The sequence below is a fragment of the Balaenoptera ricei genome, chromosome 4 (genome assembly GCF_028023285.1).
Source record: "Balaenoptera ricei isolate mBalRic1 chromosome 4, mBalRic1.hap2, whole genome shotgun sequence".
Taxonomy (NCBI): Eukaryota; Metazoa; Chordata; class Mammalia; order Artiodactyla; family Balaenopteridae; genus Balaenoptera; species Balaenoptera ricei.
Genome location: NC_082642.1, coordinates 61,271,334 through 61,298,588, shown reverse-complemented (window position 1 = coordinate 61,298,588; position 27,255 = coordinate 61,271,334). Strand labels below are relative to the sequence as shown.

Sequence of the window (27,255 nt, the reverse complement as noted above, 5' to 3'; positions counted from 1 at the left end):
ACATTATTTTTGAAAGTCTGTGTGGCATTAAAAAGAAACAAATCTTTCAACTTAATGTGTGTTAGGAAGTAGCAGAAGATCTCACACAGCCTGTTACCTTTAAGACAAATGCCTAGAAATACATTATCCCAAGTGATCTGTCCATTTGTGTGTGGATTCCAACCAGGGTATAAGGAAAAGTAGAATCTAACCCAACTTCAGGGAGCAATGCCAAGAACAAACCAGGAGTGTATGCCCTAGCAAGACCAGCTCTCTAATATGAGAAATATACTGGAATGTTAATAAGAAAAATCAAGTATAACTCAAGTAAATGACAGAGAACATGAAGAGAAAAGAAAGGACAAACAAATAACCCTGAGATAGATTTTGTCTAAAGATATGTTTCATTTAGCCTACTCAGAGTTTTAATCAAATATTGAATGAGTTCCAAACATTTAGAAATTAGAATATTTAATATTAGAAAAAAAAAAAAAAAACAACTCTGGAATTCTAACTTTGAAAAACCCAATCGCAAAATTGGGTTCTTATTTCTGAATGATGAAGATGCCCTATTAGGACATCTCCTCTTGAATGTACCCAAGTTCTTATTTCATCTGCTTAATACCATTATTATGACCATGATGACTTAATGCAGTTACTTTACCTACCTGGCTCCTATGTACACCAACACTTGGGATCCCTGGTTTAAAACAGTGGTCTTCAAGCTGAGATGTACAACCTCCACAGCTCGCAAAGATTTTCTAATGTGTACCTGGTCATGAATGGTTTTAAGAGAATCAAATTTCCAACTTTGAACACTCATATTCTCTTTCTTAAAATTTGTCTTCCTGAGAAGACATCTGGTGGAGACAATCAACTTGTTTTTCTTAGCAACTTTTTCTTTCACAACTGTCAGTCTTATTATGTTGCACTGCCACAGGGTGTCAAAGCCCATAGGTCAACTAACTATAGGGAGAATTCAAAGAAATGGTATCACCAATGCCTGATATAGACAAAGTAAGACAAATTATATATGGAGTTTCATATCTTTGGCAATCTTACTAACTTGAAAATGGCTTTAGGAATGGTGCATTTTGACTAATGAATTTAATATTTTCTGAATTTAAATATTTTATAGAGTGGAACTTAAGGAATATGAAAATTTTCATCTATATTGCCTCCTTACTCCACACTGCCTCTCTTCAGTTATTTTTGAAAAATGCATTGTTGTTGAGGAGAGACTCATGAGATCAAAGTGAAGCATTGATAAGAAATTTTGATAAAAGCATTGCCTCTTTTCATCCAGGCAACAAATTCATGATAAGGTTCCATGTTTTTATTAAGCTAGTCATTCCTCCATCCATCTTAGAACTAAAATTCATAAGTCAAATGATAATCTCAGAAATTTATTTGTATTGAAACCTGAAGTCATATTTTTCTTGGTAAAAACTTACTCTGAGGGGAGACCTTCAAGAGGGCAGAGGAGTAAGATGTGGAGATCACCTTCCTCCCCATAAATACATAAAAAATACATCTACATGTGGAACAACTCCTACAGAACACCTACTGAATGCTGGCAGAAGACCTCAGACTTCCCAAAAAGGAAGAAAATCCCCATGTAAATGGGTAGGGAAAAAGAAAAAACAGAAATGAAAGAATAGGGATGGGACCCGCACCTCTGGGAGGGAGCTGTGAAGGAAGAAAAGTTTCCACACACAAGGGAACCCCTTCACTGGCAGGGATGGAGGGTGGGCAGGGGGAGGAAGCTTCAGAGCCATAAAGGAGAGCGCAGCAATAGGGGTGCAGAAGGCAAAGCAGAGAGATTCCCGCACAGAGGATAGGTGCCAACCAGCACTCACCAACCTGAGAGGCTTGTCTGCTCACCCACCGGGGCGGGTGGGGGCTGGGAGCTGAGGCTCAGGCTTTGGAGGTCAGACCCCAGTGAGAGGACTAGGGTTGGCTGCACAAAGACAGCCTGAAAGGGGCTAGTGCACCACAGCTACCCAGGAGGGAGTCCAGGAAAAAGTCTGGACCTGCCAGAAAGGCAAGAGACCTTTGTTTCAGGGTGTGCAGGGAGAGGGGGTTCCTTCCCAGTGTGCCCATGGAAGGCACAGCACCACGTAAATGAACTCCAGAGATGGGCACAAGCCATGGCTATCAGCTTGGACCCCAGAGATGGGCATGAACTGCTAACACTGCTGCTACTGCCACCAAGAATCCTGTGTGCAAACACAGCTCACTACCCACATCCACCGCCCACCCCGGGAGCCTGTGCAGCACACCACTGCCAGGGTCCTGGGATCGAGGGACAACTTCCCCAGGAGAACACGGCACACCTCAGGCTGTTGAAAAGTCACACCGGTCTCTGCTGCCGTAGGCTCACCCTGCATTCTGTACCCCTCCTTCCCCCTGGCCTGAGTGAACAAGAACCACCTAATTAGCCTATGCTTTAACCCACTCCAGTCTGGGTGGGGAACAGATGCCTGAGGGCAGCCTACACACAGAGACAGGACCAAAACCAAAGCAGAACGCCAGGAGGTGTGTGAACAAAGAAGAGAAAGGGAAATTTCTCCATGCATCCTCAGGAGCAGCAGATTAAACCCCCACAATCAACTTGATAAACCCTCCATCTGAAGAATACCTGAATAGACAACAAATGTTCCCAAAATTGAGGCAGTGGACTTTGGGAGCAACTGTAGACTTGGGGTTCACTTTCTGCGTCTAATTTGTTTCTGGTTTTATGTTTATCTTAGTTTAGTATTGAGTGCTTACTATCATTTGTGGATTTGTTTATTGGTTTGGTTGATCTCTTCCTTTTTTTTATATATATATTTATATATTTTTCTCATTTTTCTCTTTTTTTGTGAGTATGTATGAGTATGCTCCTTTGTGTGATTTTTGTCTGTATAGGTTTGCTTTTACCATTTGTCCTAGGATGTTGTCTGTTCTTTTTTTTTCCTTTCTTCTTTTCCTCTGAACCACATGGCTGACAGGGACTTGGTGTTCCATCTGGGTGTTGGGCCTGAGCCTCTGACATGGGTGGGCTTAGTCCGGGACATTGGACCACCAGAAACCTCCCAGACCCACGTAATATCAATCCATGAGAGCTCTGCCAGAGGTCTTCATCTCAACACTAAGACCCAGCTCCACCCAACTGGCAGCAAGCTCCAGTGCTGGACGCCCCATGCCAAACAACTAGAAAAACAGGAACACAACCCCACCCATTAGCAGAGACGCTGCCTAAAATCATACTAATTTCACAGAAACTCCAAAACACACTACCGGACGTGGCCCTGCCACCAGAAGAACAAGATACAGTCCCACCTACCAGAACACAGGCATGAGTGCTCTCCACCAGGAAGCCAACACAAGCCACTGAACCAAACTCACACACTGGGTGCAGACACCAAAAATAATGGGAACTACGATCCTGCAGACTGCAAAAAGGAGACCCCAAACACAGTAAGTTAAAAAAAAAAGAGAAAACAGAGAAATATGCAGTAGATGAAGAAGCAAAGTAAAAACCCACCAGACCAAACAAACGAAGAGGAAATAGGCAGTTTATCTGAAAAAGAATTCAGAATAATGATAGTAAAGATGATCCAAAATCTTGGAAATAGAATGGAGAAAATACAAGAAACCTTTAACAAAGAGCTAGAAGAACTAAAGAGCAAAAAACAATGATGAATAACACAGTAAATGATTAAAAAAATTCTTTAGAGGGAATCAATAGCAGAATAACTGAGGCAGAAGAATGGATAAGTGACCTGGAAGAAAAAATAGTGGAAATAACTACTGCAGAGCAGAATAAAGAAAAAAGAATGGAAAGAACTGAGGACAGTCTCAGAGACCTCTGAGACATTTAACACACCAACATTTGAAATATAGGGGACCCAGAAGAAGAAGAGAAAAAGAAAGGGTCTGAGAAAATATTTGCAGAGAGTATAGTTGAAAACTTCCCTAACATGGGAAAGGAAATAGTCAATCAAGTTCAGAAAGCTCAGAGAGTCCCATACAGGATAAATCCAAGGAGAAACATGACAAGACACATATTAATCAAAATATCAAAATTTAAATTCAAAGAAAAAATATTAAAAGCAGCAAGGGAAAAGCAACAAATAACGTTCAAGGGAAACCCCATAAGGTTAATCGCTGATCTTTCAGCAGAAACTCTACAAGCCAGAAGGGAGTGGCAGGACATATTTAAAGTGATGAAAGGGAAGAACCTACAACCAAGATTACTCTACTCAGCTAGGATATCATTCAGATTCAATGGAAAATTAAAACCTTTACAGATCAGCAAAAGTTAGGAGAATTCAGCACCACCAAACCAGCTTTAAAACAAATGCTAAAGGAACTTCTCTGAACAGGAGAAACAAGAGAAGGAAAAGACCTACAAAAATAAACCCACAACATTAAGAAAATGGTAATAGGAACATACATACAGATAATTACCTTAAATGTAAATTGATTAAATGCTCCAACCAAAACACACAGACCTGCTGAATGGATACAAAAAAAAAGACCCATATATATGCTGTCTACAAGATACCCACTTCAGACCTAGGGACACATACAGACTGAGAGTGAGGGGATGGAAAAAGATATTCCATGAAAATGGAAATCAAAAGAAAGCTGGACTAGCAATACTGATATCAGACAATAGACTTTAACATAAAGACTATTACAAGAGACAAAGAAGAACACTACATAATGATCAAGGGATCCATCCAAGAAGAAGATATAACAATGGTAAATCTTTATGCATCTAACATAGGAACACCTCAATACATAAGGCAAATGCTAACAGCCATAAACAGGGAAATCGATAGTAACATAATAATAGTAGGGGACTTTAACACCCCACTTTCACCAATGGACAGATCATCCAAAATGAACATAAATAAGGGAACACAAGCTTTAAAAAACGCATTAGAACAGACAGACCTAACTGATATTTATAGGACAGTCCAAACAAAAACAACAAAATACACTTTCTCCTCAAGTGCTCATGGAACATTCTCCAAGATATATCATATCTTGGGTCACAAACCAAGCCTCAGTAAATTTACGAAATTTGAAATTGTATCAAGTATCTTTTCCGACCACAATGCTATGAGACTAGATATCAATTAGAGGAAAAAAAACTGTAAAAAATACAAACACATGGAGACTAAACAATATGCTACTAAATAACCAAGAGATCACTGAAGAAATCAAAGAGAAAATTAAAAAATACCTAGATACAAATGACAATGAACACATGATAACCCCAAACCTATGGAATGCAGCAAAAGGAGTTTTAAGAGGGAAGTTTATAGCTATACAAGCCTACCTCAAGAAACAAGAAAAGTCTCCAATAAACAACCTAACTTTACACCTAGAGAAATTTGAGAAAGAAGAACAAAAAAAACCTCAAGTCAGCAGAAGGAAAGAAATCATAAAGATCAGATCAGAATTAAATGAAAAAGAAATGAAGGAAACAATAACAATGATCAATAAAACTAAAAGCTGGTTCTTTGAGAAGATAAACAAAAATTGATAAACCATTAGCCAGACTTATCAAGGAAAAAGGGGAGAAGACTCAAATCAACAGAATTAGAAATGAAAAAGGAGAAGTAAAAATTGACACTGCAAAAATACAAAGGATCATGAGAGACTACTACAAGAAAATGTATGCCAATAAAATGGACAACCTGGAAGAAATGGACAAATTCTTAGAAAAGTACAACTTTCCAAGACTGAACCAGGAAGAAATAGAAAATATGAACAGATAAATCACAAGCATTGAAATTGAAACTATGATTAAAAATCTTCCAAGAAACAAAAGCTCAGGAACAGATGGCTTCACAGGTGAATTCTATCAAACATTTAGAGAAGAGCTAACACCTATACTTCTCAAACTCTTCCAAAATATAGCAGAGGGAGGAACACTCCCAAACGCATGCTACGAGGTCACTATCACCCTGATATCAAAACGAGACAAAGATGTCACAAAAAAAGAAAACTATAGACCAATATCACTGAAGAACATAGATGCAAAATTCCTCAACAAAATACTAGCAAACAGAATCCAACAGCACATTAAAAGGATTATACACCATGATCAACTGGGGGTTATCCCAGGAATGCAAGGATTCTTCAATATACGCAAATCAATCAAAGTAATAAACCATATTAACAAATTGAAGGATTAAAACCATATGATCATCTCAATAGATGGAGAAAAAACTTTCAACAAAATTAAACACACATTTATGACAAAAACTCTCCAGAAAGTAGGCATAGAGGGAACCTACCTCAACATAATAAAGACCATATATGACAAACCCACAGCCAACATCGTTCTCAATAGTGAAAAACTGAAACCATTTCCGCTAAGATCAGGAATAAGACAAGGTTGCCCACTCTTACCATTATTATTCAACATAGTTTTGGAAGTTTTAGCCACTGCAATCAGAGAAGAAAAAGAAATAAAAGGAATCCAAATCAGAAAAGAAGTAAAAATGTCACTGTTTGCAGATAACATGATACTATACATAGAAAATCCTAAAGATGCCACCAGAAAACTACTAGAGTTGATCAATGAATTTTGTAAAGTAGCAGGATACAAAATTAATGCATAGAAATCTCCTGCATTCATATACACTAACAACAAAAACTCTGAAAGAAAAAATAAGGAAACAATCCCATTTACCACTGCAACAAAAAGAATAAAATACCTAGGAATAAATCTTCCTAAGGAGACAAAAGACCTATATGCAGAAAACTGTAAGACACTGATGAAAGAAAGTGAAGAAGTTACAAACAGATGGAGAGATATACTATTTTCTTGGATTGGAAGAAGCAACATTGTGAAAATGACTATACCACCCAAAGAAATCTACAGATTCAATGCAAACCCTATCAAACTACCAAGGCATTTTTCACAGAACTAGAACAAAAAATTTTATAATTTGTATGGAAACACAGAAGACCCAGAATAGCCAAAGCAATCTTGAGAAAGAAAAACGGAGCTGGAGGAATCAGGCTCCCTGACTTCAGCCTATACTACAAAGCTACAGTAATCAAGACACTATAGTACTGGCACAAAAACAGAACTATAGATCAATGGAACTGGATAGAAAGCCCAGAGATAAACCCATGCTCCTATGGTCACCTTATCTTTGACAAAGGAGGCAAGAATATACAGTGGAGAAAAGACAGCCTCTAAAAAGTGGTGCTGGGAAAATTGGACAGCTACATATAAAAGAATGTAATTAGAACACTTCCTAACACCATACACAAAAATAAACTCAAAATTGATTAAAGACCTAAGTGTAAGGCCAAACACTATAAGTCTCTTAGAGGAAAACATAGGCAGAACACTCTTTGACATAAATCACAGCAAGATCCTTTATGACCCACCTCCTAGAGTAATGGAAATAAAAACAAAAATTAAGACATGGGACCTGATGAAAATTAAAAGTTTTTGCACAGCAAAGGAAACCATAAACAAGATGAAAAGACAACCCTCAGAATGAGAGAAAATATTTGCAAATGAAGCAACTGACAAAAGATTTATCTCCAAAATATACAAGCAGCTCATGTAGTCTCAATATCAAAAAAACAAACAACCCAATCCAAAAATGAGTGGAAGGCCTAAATAAACATTTCTCCAGAGAAGATATACAGATTACCAACAAACACATGCAAGGATGCTTAACATCACTTATCATTAGAGAAATGCAAATCAAAACTCCAGTGAGGCTGCAGACAGCAGCCTCCTGGGTAGTGTATGCAGCCTGTTGCCTGTGTGGGTTGCCCTAAGGGACCTTGGAGACAGCCCTTTCCCGTGGACATTAATGACTGGCATGCTGTCCCCAATCTAGGCTCCAGACAGGTATGTGCAGTGCCTTTGGAAAGCTCCAGGGTACAGTGGCCAGGGTCCACATTGGCCAGGTCATAATGTCCATCCGCACCAAGCTGCAGAACAAGGAGCATGTGCTTGAGGCCCTCCGCAGGGCCAAGTTCAAGTTCCCTGGCCGCCAGAAGATCCACATCTCCAAGAAGTGGGGATTTACTAAGTTTAATGCAGATGAATTTGAAAACATGGTGGCAGAAAAGCGGCTCATCCCAGATGGCTGTGGGGTCAAGTACATCCCTAATCATGGCCCCCTGGACAAATGGCGGGCCCTGCACTCGTGAGAGCCTTGGCGCTGCCCCCTGCCTACCCATGCCCACCAATAAACTCTACTTTCTTGTCCCTGTCAAAAAAACAAAAAACAACAACAACAAAAACTCCAGTGAGGTATCACCTCACACCGGCCAGAATGGCCATCATCAAAAAATCTACAAACAATAAATGCTGGAGAGGGTGTGGTGAAAAGGGAACCCTCTTGCACTCTTGGTGGAAATGTAAATTGATACAGCCACTATGGAGAACAGTATGATGGTTCCTTAAAAAACTAAAAATAGAACTACTATATGACCCAGCAATCCCACTACTGGGCATATACCCTGAGAAAATCATAATTCAAAAAGAGTCATGTACCACAATGTTCATTTCAGCTCTATTTACAATAGCCAGGACATGGAAGCAACCTAAGTGTCCATCGACAGATGAATGGATAAAGAAAATGTGGCACATATACACAATAGAATATTACTCAGCCATAAAAAGAAACAAAATTGAGTTTTTTGTAGTGAGGTGGATGGACCTAGAGTCTGTCATATAGAATAGTGAAGTAAGTCAGAAAGAGAAAAACAAATACCATATGCTGACACATATATATGGAATCTAAAAAAAAAAAAAAAAAAAAAAAAATGGTTCTGATGAACCTAGGGGTAGAACAGGAATAAAGACACAGATGTAGAGAATGGACTTGAGGACACCGGTATGGGGAAGGGTAAGTTGGGACGAAGTGAAAGAGTAGCATTTACATATATACACTATCAAATGTAAAATAGATAGCTAGTGGGAAGCAGTTGCATAGGACAGGGAGATCAGCTTGGTGCTTTGTGACCACCTAGAGGGGTGGTATAAGGAGGTTGGGAGCGAGGTGCAAGAAGAGGGGATATGCGGATATATGAATACATATACCTAATTTGCTTTGTTATACAGCAGAAATTAACACAACATTGTAAAGCAATTATACTCCAATAAAAATGTTAGAAAAAAAAATCCAACTTAGTCTGATGTTATAGGTTATTTGTCAAAAAGAAATGCCTCTACAATTTAGTCACAAGACAGTCATTGTTTTAAAGATAGAATCAACCAAATCTGCAATTACAATGTTTTAATAAAAATATTTAAGAAATATATGCTAATATAAAATCTTGTAATAAAATAATTTTATTGAAATAAATTTAAATAATATATGTATTTTTGAGGCAGAGGTGTATGATAGGGTGATCAATAAAACACTTTCAAGCATAACTATACTATACAATGGGTGAATTCTGAATTCAGAAAATGGAATGGAATGGAAATGTGAGTTTAAGGAGAAAATGGAACAATGATAAATTCATATTCTTGATTATATATATTTTATTTAAATTATATTAGGTATAAAATTGATATGGTATTTCAAGTCCAATGGATAAATTTGCAAGGGTGAGGTAACAGTTTTAGTTTTAAATGGCAATATTTACATAATGTAGCACATTGCACACTTTCATACTATTTAAATTTTTGTTGAATTTACAAATTTTTGAGGCTGTATATAACTTTTCAGAAAACCTTTTTGGAGGTGTACAAGGAAGTATATCAGAAGATTACTTTTTCGGAGAAAATTGAGTTTTGAAATTTTCATTGGTTACCAAATCTCATCCTTGATAAGGTAGTTACAGTTTATTTAGATTCCTGCTCTTGTCACAAAGGAGACTGTGGTGTTGATATATATTATTTCCTGATCTGGTCAAAAGTGAATTAGAAAATTAGGCAGGATTGAATTTTTGTGAGAGATCTAGCTGTTAAAGTTTGGGGACAGCAGACACCAATAGAAGTGGATAAAAGCAACATGAAAATATTGTGAGATGTGACTGTGGGGAAGTTTGAAAATCAAACAGAGAATTTTAGATTAATTATAAATAAAATATCTCTGAGTATTCTAAATTAACCATCTCAAAGGAATGTTGAAGAGAAAAAAGAAGTAAACCTCCTTTGAGTAAAGAATACTTGGAGTAAACAATAGTCTAAGCACTAGGTGAAATAAGAAGTAAACAATGCAATATTGTTGAATGATGGTAATGGATAACATCATAATACTTAAGATGTTAAGATTGTACTAGCAATTTACATTTATCAGTTGTTTACTATTATTGTTAATAGCTAAATTATTTTATTATAAAGCATTAAGAGCAGACTTGCTGAATAATATGCAAAATACTATCTTTAAAAATTTTACAGAAAAATAAAAAACCTTTAAATCCTGATATTTAGTCAAAGACAGTATTAGCTCAAATTTGTTGAGTGTTTGTTGCAGACCAAACACTATCCTAAATATTTACCTTCAGTAACACTATAATAACTCATTACCTTTTCCAATCAATACTCTGAGAAAAATATTATTATTATCATTATGTTAGCGATTTGAAAAACCTGAGGTACAGCCCATGAAGTCTGAATCAAGAACAAGAAATTGCCTAAATACAATAACTTATTTTTCACTCAATCCATAAGACAGAAAAGCTTAAAATCTGTAGCGTTTTATAACTGAAAGATAAACGCAAGTCTTCTTGGCACAAAATCTCATTTTAAAAGCAACTGAGCATTGTGCCTAGACCAAAAGCAAGACCAAAATTGGATACAAGCTGTCCTATCTCCTCATCCATTGCTTTAACATAGCCATATATTTCACTACTAATATGAAGAAAATAATAATAATGTCAAAAGGTTGCTTCTAGGAGTAAATTATCAAAGAATTGCTTTGAGAAGTAAATTGGTTAATTCACATAAAATACCTAGAACAGTGTCAGGTATATAACTAACACTCAATCAATTTGATCTAATGCTGTTGTTAAGCTAATGATTAATTTAAGTTCACCTTTCAGAATTTCATTTCTTCTGCAATTTCAGATTTCTTTCATGTTGTTCCATCATCTTTAGGCTTTATATCTTTTTAAAGATATACTCAGTTACATAAATTTTCAAAACCTAAAATTCTTTGCTTAATGACTTAAAAATACAATTACTCAAAATTGGTTTTGTACTGTTAAAAGTTGAAAATATGTGATGTTTGCATACACTGACCCTGTATTTCTGGCAATCAATAATTATATCTGAAAAATCTAATGATATTTTGAACATAACCACCATGTTTCATGCCTAATAACATACACAGGATTGAAGTTAACCTTGAAGCAATAATAACAATATATAACTTCTTTTTTTTTTGTGATGTAGGATATTTTTCTTGTGCATAATTGATTTTTAGTGCAGTGCTGCTAAGGTTGGGAGGTTAGGAGACTTTGGGAAAAGGGGGCTACATACTTCCAGGAATTTATCAGCCTTGGGGTGGAATTTGTAGTTTGAAAAAGCCCTCAATATATTCTCAGAGAACACACTCCTAGTCATATCCATTATGAACCTGGGGCCTAAAGAAATGTGATTAATACTGAGGCTAAATAGGAGTCTGGGCCATGTGTGTATATTTGTCAACAAAAAACAAAACAGTTGAATTATTAACTTTTGAATAAAGTAATGAAATGTTTTAGAACAATACCCAGATGAAAATTAAAATTTTAAGAGAAACTTAAAAGTTATGGGTGTGGTGTACTCAACAAAAAGCACCCAAATATTTGTAAACATTTAGAATTTCAACTGAAAATTTCAGTTCTTATCCAGATGGTTAGCCTCATAAAGCACAGATCCTTAGCTCCTTTCAATTTGTGGGTGGGGAGAGAGTTGGAGCAGGTAGTTTACAGGAAGAAATTCGTATCATATCTATAATATCATTTTATGGTTAAGAATATTACAATTCCATTATTAACTTCTTCAGTATCATATTGTCAGTTTCTATTCCATCTGTATTTAATTATTCTCTGATGGAAAATAGTGGTTTGCACTCATGTTTATTGAGTTTTTTAGAACATTGCATGCAAGAAACAAAAAATTCCTCAAGTAATTATTTATGTGAAAATTTTCCCACTATGAGTTTATTTTGTGCTCCATAAATCTAGAGTATATCATTTTACCATTTACATAATTGACATTTACCACAGTTGTTAAATATTCAGTTAGAATGTTCACAACACAGTCTTGTCAGCTTGAAAACTACTGGACTCCAGGTGCTGCTTGTGGGAATTTATGTTTTCAATAAAATGTCCTCCAACATGAGCAGCTGTGTTTTGTCAAGAAGTTTCAAATCCATAACATTCAGCTTCTTCTTTCCTTCTTACATTCCACTTGCACTTACGTTCAGATGCCAAAATTCATGTCTGAGAAAGAAAAGATGCAGAGGGACTGGGAGAGGGAGAAGAGAAAGGGAAAGGGGCAGTGGGAGTGGGAAAGTGAAGGGGAAGGAAAAACAAAACAGATTGTGATCAACTCAGAGCATTTTCTCTTGAGATTTTCATAAACCTTGTGTAGGCAAAAGAAATAATGACACTAGTTATTTTCATCCTCATTAAGTATTATTGTATCATTTGGAAATTTTAAAGATTATGAGGGATTTTTCTTAATTTAGATCAGAACAGTTTAGACCACTTCTTTGAGCTTAATTCAACCAAACAATTAAATATTTATATGAAAATATAAATAAGACCCTAAAGAATTCAGTTTATCTTACTATGGCCATTACTAATCCAAGTCACATAGTCCTCACCTTCAAGATGAGAAAACTTGCATGTCTTCATGTTAAGCAGGTTCTTTCTCTTCTCCTTTTATTATCTTGGCAGTTTGCTTATATTTAACATTTTCTCTCTTTTAAAATTTGTTTATATTTTACAAATAATAGCAACAAGTAAATACTAAATTTTAAAAAGTAGTCAACAATCTTTTATCACAAAATTGATTAAGAGGCCATCTAGATAAAGAAGATAGAATGAAGGCACATATTTATATTTGTTCCATCCTCATAGCTATTAAAATTTCTTTTAAGTCACAAATCACCTAAAAGGACATAGCTAACAGGAGAGGAAATATCAAAACAATTTTAAGAGCTGTAGACAGATTTATGAATGGTAACTTATACCCAAGGAAGTCAAATCCTAAAGCTCAATTCTAAATCCATGGTGTTAACAATAAAGCAACCCAGTTTACACTACAGAGATCTAAAGGCTCAGGGATTGTTAACACCTGGTGTCTCTCAGAAAGGGGAGGGAGGCTGGGATGCAAGGGTGGGATGGGTGAGTCTAAGCTAAATCAAGATAGTTTGAAAGTTTTTTTAAGAAGTGGTTAGAGGGCTTCCCTGGGGGCACAGTGGTTAAGAACCCACCTGCCAATTCAGGGGACTCGGGTTCCAGCCCTGATCCGGGAAGATCCCACATGCCAGGGAGCAACTAAGCCCGTGCGCCACAGCTACTGAGCCTGTGCTCTAGAGCCCATAAGCCACAACTACTGAGCCTGCGCACCATAACTACTGAAGCCCACGTGCCTAGAGCCTGTGCTCCGCAACAAGAGAAGCCACCACAATGAGAAGCCCACGTACCGCAACGAAGAGTAGGCCCCACTTGCTGCAACTAGAGAAAGCAGCGAAGACCCGACGCAGTCAAAAATAAATAAATAAATAAATAAATAAATAAATAAGAAGTGGTTAGACCCCTAAAGACTCTCCCTCAGTCTGCCCTGCCAGGGAATTTATCTTGCATTATGCTCTCAGAAATCTGGAGTTTTATTCTCTACAGAGGATCAAACATTTTCCATCAGTAAAAGTATTACACCTGTAAGAAAAAACAAGATGCCATATAAAACAGCACAGATAACAACAACAACAAAAATGCTCTGAGAAATCAATACTTTTGTAGTATAAATGAAGGAAAGAAAGATAAAGTTGAAGAATCTTCTAGAAGAGAGAGTAAAGAAAATTGAAAATTAAGAAAGTAAGGATAAAAGTTTCAAAGAACTATTTCGGATATTCCAAATACAAATAACAGGAATTCCAGAAAAATAAGCTAAAAGGAGAGAAAAATATGAAGCAAGTATAGCTAAAATGTCTTAAGAACTGAGAGACATGAATTTCCAAATTGTAAATGATCACTAACTGCTGAGCAAAATAAATGAAAAAAGATCAATATAAATATTATGATCCTGAAATTTTAGAATACAAAGAAATAAATTATTCTAAAAGCTTTCAGAGAGAAATAATAGTATTATTTATTCATATAAAGAATCCAAAAACAGAAAGACAAGTCTTTTCAACAGCAATGCTAGAAGCTAAAGAAAATGGAGTAAACGCTTCCAAACTCTGGAAGAAAATAACTTCCACCCAGAATTATATATCCAGTCAAATTATCTATTAGATAAAAATGTAGAATAAGGACATTTTTAGTAAGCAAACACCTCTCTTTCCCCTCAAATTACCTGTGTCATTTTTCTCAGAACCTGAGAAAAATTTCTGAATATAAATTGTTTAGGTTTAAGTTCTGTTTACCTGACAACCTTTTTAAACTGTGGAGGAAATGAAGTAAAATTACTAACATAAAACAAACTGTTCCTTTACTTGTGAGCATAAATCAACAATCAAGTATCATTTTATATTTTAGAATTACTAAAAGATTAAAAAAAAAAACTGGCCCCAGGTTAAAGAAAATGATGCCTTTGACATATATAATGTAAACAGTGTGGGCGAAATTTGACAAAAGATTTGTGTGAATTCTCCCTGAAATTAAGGAAGAATTGGATTTTCTGAGATTGAAATCACCCACCCTAATTTAGGGAAAACTGATGTAAAAATCATCTGTACTGAGACAAACATTGAATTTCAAGAATAAAGAACTTCTCAAACATTTAGAGAGAGAAATAAGGGGAACCATACCTCAGGGTTCTCCAGAGCCAGGATGATCTATACTAAATCCCCAGTGACAATGGAGTTATGACTGTGAGATTATGAAGGCCCAAGAAAGTTATGCTCATCCAAATGTGTTAATGTATAGAGGAAGAAGCAAGACATTTCCAAACATAAAAGCCTTTTTAGATATAACTATTAGAAAAATCCAGGCAACTCAAAATAAGTCATGATGAAAGAACAATGATCAGTATTGAAATCACTCATATATAAAACTATATAAATTGTGGTTACAGACATTAAATGTTATACACTATATATTGTATATATGTCATAATAACATATAGCATAATATCATATATCTATATATGTGTCATAATGACAAGAAACAAAAAATGGGAAGTGGAGTGGAGAATAGTAGTTAAGAGAATTCTATTAATTTTCTCAACTTACTTGGTGGAAAATTAACAAGTATTGAATCAACCTGAAAAAATCAAGAAATAAAATTGTAAGTAGTCATATAATGTTATAGAAGGAATGTTAGAAAAAATGTAACATAATGAAATCCAGGAGGTTAAGAAGAGAGGGAGGATAGAAGAAAGTGAAAATTAGCTACTTTTCTCAGCCTTCAGAACATATAAATAGGTACTGTATAATGCTGCTAAGATCAGGAAAAATGTGCATGTGTATGTATTTATATCTACATCAATGCCTATATATGTAGATAAAAATAACTAAAATAACTAACAGTCAAGATGCACTTTTATAGCTAGTTATCCATCTGTACTTATATCTTTTTATCATATGAGCAAATAAATATTTATTTGGAGGAACAAAACAAACTTTCAATAGACATTATTTTGGGGGGAGGAAATGGAGAGTGAATAGTTTTAATTTTTGTTTTATACCTTTCTGTACTGTTGGAATTTTTTTAAACATACGCATTTCTAGAAGCTTACAAAGTGTCAATGTATGTTTTTTTGCTGAAGAATTTTACTGGGCCTGTATTTGTTAGTGTTAGGTTCAGCAACATATGACGAAACAAAACTAAATCAAAATCAAAAAAACAATAATGGGTGAACAACTTGTTTATCTCTCAAGGCATTTCAATCCAGACCTTCTCTTCCAGAATCTTGGCTCATTCTAGCTTGATATTTTAAGATGATTTTCTCAAACTTGGCCATCCTGTCTAAATCCCAAATGAGGAAAAAAGTAAAAAGGGAAATGATCATTCCTGCTTAAAGATCATAACCAGAAATACCATGAGAAAAGTTCTCCTTACCTCTTATTGGTCAAAATTTAATGACCCTTAATTCCTGAGAGGCTGAGAAATACAATCGTTATTTGCATTATACTTTGCTTTCCTAAGTATATATTTTTTAACTTCCTAAGGAGAAGAGATGATATTGGGGTAGAAAACTAATCATCTTTGCCACAGTGCCTTATAATTTGATGTGTATTTTTTATGGATTCACAGATTTCACAGCACATATTCCGCTTAAACATACAGTAAAATGCATAGAAAAATGCTTATAAATATATTGGTCAGTGAAAAAGGAGCATTAACTATATTTATGCTGTGTCTAATAATATGTAAAAAAATATGTCTGCAAATGGACAAGGGCTGAAATGTAAACATGGGAAAGCAAAACCACTATAATGGCTGTGGTAATGAGGTTGTGAGGTTTTTTTTCCCCTTTCTTTCCTTTCAATTAAAGTTAGCGTTTTTCAGCAAATATTTTTAATGTTTGATCAGGAGCAGTTGAAGCAAGAAAGAAAGGACCTTGAAATTTATTTCGCAAATTAGCAAATTAGTCTTTCAGGGGCTGTGATCATTAGAACACTTAGACAACTGAGAGTCTTCCAATGAGCCAAAGAAAGACTATTACATGTTGTACATTCTATTTTATTTTGTTCTTTTACATTTTGTCCTGTAGTTATAAGCAGTTGATATTTTAGTGGGAATTTAGGAGGCACTATTCAAATCATTTTAGCTCTTAAAATCTGTTGATAAATTATTTACTTAAATCAGTAAATTGAGGGCTTTCTAACTATATAAGCCAATTACATTTCTTCTTCTTTACTGGTTTGGAAAGAAACTTCTATGATTTTAAAGCATCCCCAGAATCTGCCTTTCTCATCACCTGTGTATGAAAGATGTTATAACTGTTCACCATTATCTGACCTCCGTCACCTTCCAGGACTTGTTCCTGACTTACCTGCTTAACATAATGATTTTGCAATGATCCATGTTGTTGCATTTACTTCATCCATTTTAATTGCTGAGTAATATTTCATTGTATGGATATTTCATAGTTTGTTAAACATTTTTTCTTGTAGATGGATATCTGGGATCATTTCCATTTCCAGCTTTCAGCTACTATGAGTAAGTCTGCTATAAACATTTTTCTACAAGTCTTTTGGGCAAAATATGATTTCACATATCTTGAGTACATATCTAAAGTATGAAATTGTTGGATTGTAGTGTAGAGATATATTTAACTACAATCAGTACTACAAAGTGATTGTACCATTTTCATACCTATTATGGGTTGAATTGTGTACCTCCAAGATTCATATGTTGAGTCCTAATTCCCATTACTTCAGAATGTGTTCTTCTTTAGAAATGGAGTTGTTGCAGATGTAATTAGTTAAATTAAAATGAGATCATTGGGTGGGTCCTAATCTGATATGACTGGTATTCTTATGAAAAGGGGGAATTTAGAAACAGACATACATAAAGAGGGAGAACGCCATATGAACATGAAGATAGCCATCTACAAGCCAAGGAGAGAGGCCTGAAGGAGATCCTTTTCTCAGAGCTCTCAAAAGGAACCAACCCTGCCAACACTTTTGACTTCACACTTCTGGTCTCCAGAACTGAGACAACAGATTTCTGTTGTGTAAGCCTCCACTTTGCAGTACTTCATTTTGACAGCCCTAGCAAACTGATATAACACCCAACTGCAGTTTTTGAGAGTTCCAACTGGCCTACATGCTTGATAACGTTTGATATTTTTAGTTTTCGTTTTTTGTTTTCCTTTGGTTAGCCTTCCTAGGGTGTGAATAGTATCTTGTCGTCACTTTTTTGTACATATCCTCAATGACTATTAATAAAAATGTTGACCATCTTTTTATATATTTATTGGTCATTCACTTACCTTTTGTGAAGTGTCTCTTCAAGTCTTTTCCCATTTTTTTTAACTGAGTTATCCATCTTTTTATTGTTTATTTGTAAGATTATGTACATATTCTGGATATGTCCTTTTTGTAATTTATATATCTGAATATATTTCACAGTGTATGGATTATTCCTTGCCTTTTGGTGAGAAAATATTTTAAATGTTGGTGAAATATAATTTATCACTTTTTTCTTTTAGTGTTAGTGCTTTTTATATTCTGTCCAATTATTTTCCCCATTAAGTACATCAAATTCAACATATATTTGTCTAATATTATATGCCACTTTTTGCATGACTAGGAGGTAAGTCACATGGGACCTCTGCCAAGCCAAATACTGTCTCAGTAAACGTTAATACTAAGACATGCCAGAAATTTAAAATGTAGGGTTTTTTTATATATTGAAAAGCTACTTTCTGTCCAATTTACTTGCTACTTTCTTTTCAGAGTAAATTTAGTGTTAAATTTGTAATGCCAAGATTAATTTCAAGAATGTATTTCAAAATGACTGAACCTATGGATGGATTTCTATGTAAGATTTCTTTTTCTTTTTTTTTTTTTTTTTTTACTAGAAATCAGAACATTTGTTCTTTAAAGAAATTCAGCCCCCTCTTTCTTATGTAAAGTTTTTAAAGAGTTTGCCATATAAAATTTTAGCAACTAGGATAATGAGAAAGATACTTTTCTATATAAGTACAAATTTATAAGGATTAAAATTGTACTATGATAAATGTTTCAACTATAATATAAGAAGAAAAAACTCAGGTTTCCAAACTTGAATTATTTTTCATTACACTTCATTTAATTATGTTTTCTCACTAACTTGTACAAGTAAGCAGTCCCAGAACATTTCAAAAAGATAGTTGTGAAAGAATAGATGTGTCTAAAATCTCAGTAATATCACAAATCTCAAGCAAATAAATCAAAGATAAGTCATAATATGCAAACTTGGATAAAGATTTCTGCAAACTCATTGACAATACTAAGTGGCAATTGTTTTGTTACATAATGTCCCTTTTCTATTTTGTTGATTTATGTTCACTCATGTGATTGACAGCTTGAAAATATAAAATTTGTTCTAGGGACTTCCCTGGTCGGGAAGACTCCAGTGGGTAAGACTCCACGCTCCCAATGCAGGGGGCCGGGGTTTGATCCCTGGTCAGGGAACTGGATCCTGCATGCATGCCGCGACTAAGACCTGACGCAGCTAAAATATTAATTAATTAATTAATTAATTTTAAACAAAGAAAAAAGGAAAGAAAATTATTCTAAAAAGGAAATCTGGCTTTAGCTCTGTACTTTGCCACTACTTCTAGTCACTGAAAGTATCAAATTTGTTGTCTCCATATAAGGTAATGTAAATATGAGCAATTTGGTGCCTAGGAAACAAATCTTCCATAAACATTTCCTACTTTAGCCTCTCCAGTATATTAATTCCTTTTTAACTATAGTTAATCAACATAGATACATAATTTCTATCATAAACAGCATACTTTCAAACTTTTGCTTCCTGAAACAAATTTTCCCTACCTCCTTACCTCCTATCCCCATCTTGGCCTTGGCAGTCTTCATATGATTTTGTTCTCTAAGCCCAGCTTCTTCTAAATAATCTCAGACTATTTATGAAGGAGACAGTGCAATCGTCTATATTAGCCTGGGTTGACCAGAAAGCAACGTTTGAAGCATGGGCTTCCACTTTATTAATGTAGCGAGTTATAAACCTATAGAAGCAAGTTAGGGGAAAAGGGAGTGAAGCAGGAATGGAGGGAGAGACAGTACAAGAGTGTATTGCAAAATCACATGCACTTACTATATGCACAACAGCTTGCTTGATCTCATGGGAATATCTTCTAAAAAAATAGAAAGACCACTACTTAAATGATAGTTGGGAAGGAAGTGAGAATAATCTGTTTTCCAGTCTGGTATTCTATTGTCAGGAATTTATCTGTGGGGCATTAATTTCCCCTTACTTCCAAGTTGTAGGCACTGAGCATGTCCCCTAACATCTCACACTTCAACATCACTAGGTAAGCCCCAGGGCAGTGAATGAGAGGTGTGTGTTGTGAGGAGGGGGTGCATGTGTGACACTTTTTGAAGACCTCCTGGAGTCAGTTAATGAGCAACAATGGCAAGGCTGGGAACAGTGGCTGAAAACGCCAGAAATGGGTGATGCAGAATGGATAGAAAGTAGTGTAGAAGAGGTATCTGATACAGTACCTAAGCAAATTAATCTTTTAAAAGGAAGTCAAAATATTATAGTTATTTCCAATTGGTGAAAAGCTGTGAGGTTTACCTCTTCTTGGTTATATTCCTAACAATACCCCCTGAAATTCTCATAGAATAATTTCTCTTCCAATTGGGATCGTATATTTCTCCTCAAAGAATGTATTTCATTAAAAAGTTTGAAGATACAAACACATGAATTCAATGAAGCCCTTGGTCAAAATTATCTTTAGCCAGATACGGTAAAATCTAATTTGGTTTGTGTGTTCTGATATGCATCAATCTGATTATAATAGTTTGGTTTATGTGTTCTGACATGCATGAACCTGAATATAATAAGTATATAACAATTTTATAAATAAAAAGGTTGTGGAGCAATTGACAATCTTTGGTGACACAGGCCACAAGGAAGAAAGCCAACTCCATGGTGGCAGTGACGTGATTAGAAGACAAGGTAGCCTACAGAAATAGGTAAATCTTAGAAAAGAGCCGGCTTTGGGAGACAATGGTTAGGTCTCTGGCATTTTCACTTTGAACTTGCAGGAGAGAATCTGGATGTAAATATCCCAAATGGAAATTGAAATGAAAGACTGAATCTACAGAGAGATATTTGGGTTAGAGATATAGACTTAGTACCATCCATATGGGTAATAGTAATATTATAATCAATTTTCATTCATTTTTCTCTTCCTTCTATCTCCCAAATGAAGAAAGGGTGCTTTACATAGTTTTATGTTACCCAGAATCAGAACAACATTTCTACTTTGAGGCTATCATCAATTGTGCATATCTTAATAGGAGATATTATTAAATCAGAAGAAGTCAGTTAAACCTTCTCCCAGCTTTGCAGCTGACTAGAGTGTGGAAACTAGGGCTCTGATAATTAAATACTCACACCTCCAGGTTTGAATCTTGAAAAGTGACCAAATGATATGGGTATAGGGAGACTTTTCCATGCAGCTTTGGCAATCAGTGCTGTGAGAGTTCAGGAATGGAGGCAGTGATAAGTACTCCATGGTATTAGGGCCAGCAGCAAAATCCTAACTAGATTGTCCCTGAGGCATGATGCTGGCTCTCTTTCCTGCTACCTAGATGCTCTTGGTAGTTACCCAACTTCTGAGCCTGGCTTTCCAGCCTTCTGTTAATATTATAAGCTACCATATATTCTTCCAGCAACTTTTTTTCTGCTTGAGTTTTTTTTTTTAATGTAATATTTATTTGTTTGTTTGTTTTTGGCTGCGTTGGGTCTTCGTTGCTGCACACAGGCTTTCTCTAGTTGTGGCGAGCTGGGGGTGCTCTTCATTGCGGTGTGCAGACTTCTCCTTGAGTTGGATTCTCTTGTTGCAGAGCATGGGTTCTAGGCTCACAAGCTTCAGTAGTTGTGCCACGTGGGCTCAGTAGTTGTGGCTCATGGCCTTAGTTCTGCTGCACGTGGGATCTTCCTGGACCAGGGCTCTAACTCTTGTCCCCTGCACTGACAGGTGGATTCTTAACCACTGCACCACCAGGGATGTCCCTCTGCTTGAGTTTTAAATATATATATTGGAAACTGTTGAAGTAATTCTGTTGAGACAAGATGTATCTCCATCTAAGATTTGATTCTAAAGTCAAAACTGATGACACCACAAACACACACTCACCAAGAAGACATGAAAAGCTTTATTTACCCATTAAAAAGCTGGCTGAGGAAAACAGTGCTGGCTCCCAAGCTGGTCAAAAAATGTCTTTAGAGAGCTAGGGAAGTAGAGTGGCTTGATATTTACAGTGATTAGGGGTGGTTAGCTTGATGAAGGTTCTCAAGTGTTCTGTGACGTCAGTTGCATGGGTTGACCTTGCAGGTACCAAAGGAGGTAACATCTGGGCTTTACATCAGCTTTCCTAGATGTGGGGCAGGAGGGGAAAGGGAGTGGTGGGTCTTTAAAGCTGTTAGTAGTCAAACCTCAAAATTGGAGATAAACTTGTTATTGGAGGAACTATTATAAGTATAAATTAACCCAGACAAATCAACTAGACCAAAGTTACAATGAATACTTTTTAAGGGAATAGAACTGTTGCCTTGTTAAGAAAAATTAACACATTTATCTAAAATGTGGTGAATGGAAAATTCAGGGGCTTTTGAATTTGATGCTTGAATTCTGATCCTTCCCTACATTAGCTAAGTCATCTTATGCTAGCTATTTAATCTCTTTAAGCCTCAGTTTCATCATCTGTAATAAAATCATCTACCATTTGTGACAGGATCATGTGAGCAGTTCTTGTTTTCAACCCCGACTCACAATGGCAGCATTGTCTAATAGTTAAGAATGTCATCTCAGGAGTCACAAGGCCTTGGTTTAAATCCCCACTCCACCATTTACCAACTCGTAAACTTGGACAAATGATGAAACCTCTCAAAGAATCAGTTTCTCCATCCAACCATTAAAAACATTATTTGGGGGAACAAATGTGATCATATATTTGGCTCAGGATAAGAATTCACTAAATATCAACTGTTAGTATTCTACCCATCAAATGGATCTAGCTCCTTCATACATTAACAAGAGTGCTTAGTTTACTGAAGGTACTGTGGGGATATGTGACCAGGTTTCATGCTACACACCACACAGAAAAATCTTACTCAAATTGCTATTTCATGGCTTCCTTCTTCTTCACTAAGATCTTTTCTCTGCAAGTCATCGTCTCCTGTCTTTCCTTGTCCTATCTAATAATCCTATGAATTGATTATTAAAAATTAGTTCTTGCCCTCCATTCCAAACCATAATCAGTCAAATAAAAGTACAGAGGTCATCACTGTACTGAAAATGTGTTATCCTCTCACATGTTATTGGGAGAGGGTCTTATTTGCTACCACACCACTAGTGACTAATCATATTACTAACTGAACAAAGCATATGTCTGTATAAAAGGGGATTATGTCTCCTAAGAAATTGAATATATCTAAATAGTGCTACATAGGAATTATTATACTTGCCATATGAGGTTGTGGAGAGGTTTTAACTAGGCAATTTCTATAAAAACCTTACTACAATACCTTGCTCATAATAGGTGAAAAATGTATTTTTGTAATTCATATTAGTTACTCTCATTTGTGCTATAAGAATCTCTTCCATATTTCTCAGGATAGTATTTAATCTTATGATGGATCTGACATTTTAAAATCCTATTTGTTAAAATTTATTTCTAATTTGTAAAGCTAGTTTATTTATTTAAAGTTTAAATGCCAAATCAAATTTTATGTAGTTGAAGACACAGCGAAAAATAACTCCTTTAAAAGCATAAAAGGGCAACTCTGGACTAATATACTATTTTTCTGGACTTTTAAATTCTTCATTAGTGTTTCAACTTTTCTTCTTCTCTTGAGATCTATGAAATATAAATTAACTTGGAAAAGAGTGAGAAATTCTCTGCTTTTACACCATGGAAAATATTCCAAGATTATAAAGTGTTTATTTCTTTGTCCCATATATAATGTTTTTATGCTTTCCAGAGCCTTTAAGTAAAAACTGCAAACAGCATATTTAGCTTGTTAGCCTTTGTTTTGAGGGCATCTTTGCTTATTTATTGTTTAAAAAAAATGAACAATGCTCAGGAATATTTGAGCAAAATAAAAAATATTATAACCTCCTCCCCCAGCAAAACAAAAAATGTTAAGTTTGCACATTCCCTTCCTGAAGGTTTATAGATCTCTACTATTAGTGATGTTGAAACCGAAGAATTCTAAATAAAATCCCATTTCTCTCTCAAAGTACTAAGGCGGAACTGGGTTCAATGGCAAAGAAAAAGGGCAGCAAAGATCCTTGCATTGTTAATATCCAAAAATGCACTATCTCATCCACTTAAGGATGGAAAAAGAAAAGGTCCAGATTATTTTTCAAGGAAATACTATTGATATTGACACACAAGGCACTTGGATCAAGCCTGGAGTGCATGTGCAGAAAAGTTAAAGCTTTGACAAGAGATGGGTAAAGGACAAGATTTTCATCCCAAAACCCATTTCTTGAACATACATCCAATCCCTTTAATGCTACCTTTCTGTGTATTCAGTAAGATTTCTGCTTTTTTGTCAGAGGAAGAGTACTATGTTTAAGATATTGGTGAGGAGGAAGGGTGTTTTCTAAGCCTGGTTAAATCTAGGTTGAAAGATAAAAATCTATAAATACAGGTACAACAAATAAACAGACAAACAAAAACTATTTACTGAGCAATCAACAAGTGCAACAACAAATGCATATAAATATATTAACACAGCACAAAAGGAAAGTGTGAGTCATTACCAACTGCTGAAGCAAAGTATCATTCGGTAAGTATTTGTTGAATTTAACTGCATGGATATCTTCCTAAATTGCTTTGATCTTGGTTTGGAAAGTGAGATCTATTTCTTTTCAAATAGCACAGGGCAGCAACTCTTGGGGTGGTTAATATGAGTCCAGAATAGCTGATGGTTTTTCAATGAGTCTGACTGAAAAATACTTATTGAATCCTAGGTCAAATGTGACTCTAGTCAAAAGAAGGAAATCTCTGAATTCTGGGATAGCTTCAAGGCTAAAAGACTTCTGAAATACAGAAAATGCTACTTTTATCAAGAAGTAACCATGCTTATAGCAAAACCAGGGGCTATGCACATCAGCCAAAATGTGCCTGCTTCATGCTGTAGGGACCCATTGTGCTTATTGAAATGGACATTCCGAGCTCCATTTCACACATCCTGCATTATACAGCAGCAATTAACTTTTGGGAATTGACTCTGTTCTACCCAGTAGCATGACTTGATTAGTCTATTCATTCCTCTTGCCTGCATTTGGCTCAGATGTATACTAATTTAAGCCATTTTCAACCCATAAAATGTTCAGAGAATTTTGCCTACGGAGCATGGTAGTTTGTGATCGTTACAGTTTATCTCTCTTCCTAGAGGTGAATGTGGGAGCATGTTGCTCAATAGCCATCCTGCAACCATAAAGGAAGTTACCTGATGATAAAGCCAACCTAAAAAGGAAGCTGAAGTCAATAGAAACCCTCCCAAAGAAATGGAATCAGAGCCATAATTATGTGACCCAATAAAAGTCCTGTGATTTAGGCCAGTTTGAGAGGAGATTCTGCTATTCACAGGAGAAATCACTGTGATTCAGGATGCTATAGGGTAACTCTTCCTCTGCCTGCCTCTGAGAGGTCAGTGTGTAGGAGCACATGGAAAACTGGGCAGTGTTTGGAAGCACTGAGCTGAGCCCAGCTTTTCATTTGCTGCCTGTAAGATCTGAATCAGTCACTTCATCTTCTGAACTTCAAATTTCTTGTTTGCTAAAAATGGTAAGAACACTATTTACCACAAAAGGACTTAGAGATGATTAAATAGTTTGTGTCTTATAATAGTGATTTTCCAAATTTAAAACATTAAATAGACATAAGTGCTTTTTGTCAGGCACGGCTACATTTGCAGGATTTGAATGCTGGCTTTCTCCACATCTAAGTCCCCTTGGTACCCAGCTCTAGAACGAGCCTCTTTCCAGTCTCTGCCATCAGTAAAACATCCCTGACCCTAAAAAGAAGCAAGATGACAATCTCTAGTTTAGAGGAAACAAAGTGGGAACTGAGTAGAAGAGAATTGAGCCTGAAAAAAATAATTTAACTGTCAAAATTAAATTGTCATAAGATGTATGAAGAAAAAACAAAGTAGATATTTTCTCTAGAAAAAAAAAAAAAAAAAGACCTGTCTACGGGGCCTACATGCTGCCCCTTCCTGTGAGGCATGCACCCTGGGGTTCATTCAGTTCCCATCATGTCCTGTTGTCTTGTACTTCACCATTTCACTCAAATATACTGCTTTTGGTTCTACAGGCTTTCATTTTGGTATCTTGCTCCAGCCTGATAGAGACTAATGTTAAAAATCAGCAATTTATATGCTAATATAATTTTGCTCTTTATACCTCAATTCTGATTATTGGGCTTTTGTTCTATTTCTTTAATCCCATTCCCACCTTACACTCTGGTTTATTGGATACTGTTTTCTACTCCTGACAGCAAGTTTCTACCACAGTAATCTGTTATGTGCAAGTACATTTTAGGCCTTATTATTGCTAATTCTACCTTCCCCTCCACAGACTGGAGTCTTTCTCTGAATTCCAGTTATGTGTTAGTATAAATTCCTAACACTACTGTCTACATACATGTTTCTTCAAACTTTAAAATTTCCTGCTTTAGATTCCCCAGATTTATTCTCCATATGCCAGTTGAGATACCCCTCCTCTAACTTAATATCATGACTTTACAACATAAACTACCACACAGCACATCTGCCTTTCAGAGGAAGAGCTCTGCCCACTGCAGTTCCTACTTTCTGCTTACATGAGTTACCAACATTCTTTATGCATTTACAACAGTCTCTTCAAGATTTGACTGCAGCCAAACTCTACACGACAAAGTATTTGGAATTTCAAATCGCTTGTTTGCAATACTCTCTTACTAGAAATTCTAAAATCTGTCTCCTATTTGCATTTTTATATATCTTCATGAGACAGAAGTAATTTTCAAAGGTTATAACTATCTAGTGAAAGTGTTAAGTAGCTCTGCCATTTTGGACATGACTCATGAAGGAAGGATGAAGCAAAATACTATCACAGTATAAAGCAGAAATATCATGATGTAAATGTCTAGCTGTTTCTTCTGAAGAAGATGGAGGTCAGAATGCCAATACCTTATTCATTACATTTCTTGACTTCCTAGAGTTCAATCTAGAGTTTCCTCGTAGCATAGGACACTGCAGCATGGTATGCTTAAATTTTCTTATTTCTTTGTACTTCATTCTTTCAATTATTTAGAGTTACATTAAAATTTGATGCATAGTTCAATAATCTGAATTTAAGAGTGAGGATATTGAAATAAAGACACTTATTATTTTGAATTTTTTTCCTATTACTATTTTTAAATGTACACATCACCCTAACTATACACA

The 27,255-nt window shown here is 35.6% G+C and overlaps 1 protein-coding gene and 1 pseudogene across 1 annotated transcript; both read left to right on the top strand.

The window, feature by feature from the left end:
• Positions 1-7,686: 7,686 nt before the first annotated feature.
• Positions 7,687-7,806, top strand: LOC132365609 (small nucleolar RNA SNORA70; annotated as a pseudogene).
• A 42-nt stretch (positions 7,807-7,848) lies between these two features.
• LOC132365278 (large ribosomal subunit protein uL16-like) lies at positions 7,849-8,224 on the top strand. The gene has a single exon (XM_059921973.1). It carries the CDS (start codon positions 7,864-7,866, stop codon positions 8,164-8,166), a length of 303 nt encoding a protein of 100 aa, XP_059777956.1. The 5' UTR covers positions 7,849-7,863; the 3' UTR covers positions 8,167-8,224.
• The last annotated feature ends 19,031 nt before the right edge of the window (positions 8,225-27,255 follow it).

Excerpts from the sequence above, each read along its gene's own strand:
- LOC132365278 (XM_059921973.1), top strand. The coding sequence starts at position 7,864 with ATGTGCAGTGCCTTTGGAAAGCTCCAGGGTACAGTGGCCAGGGTCCAC.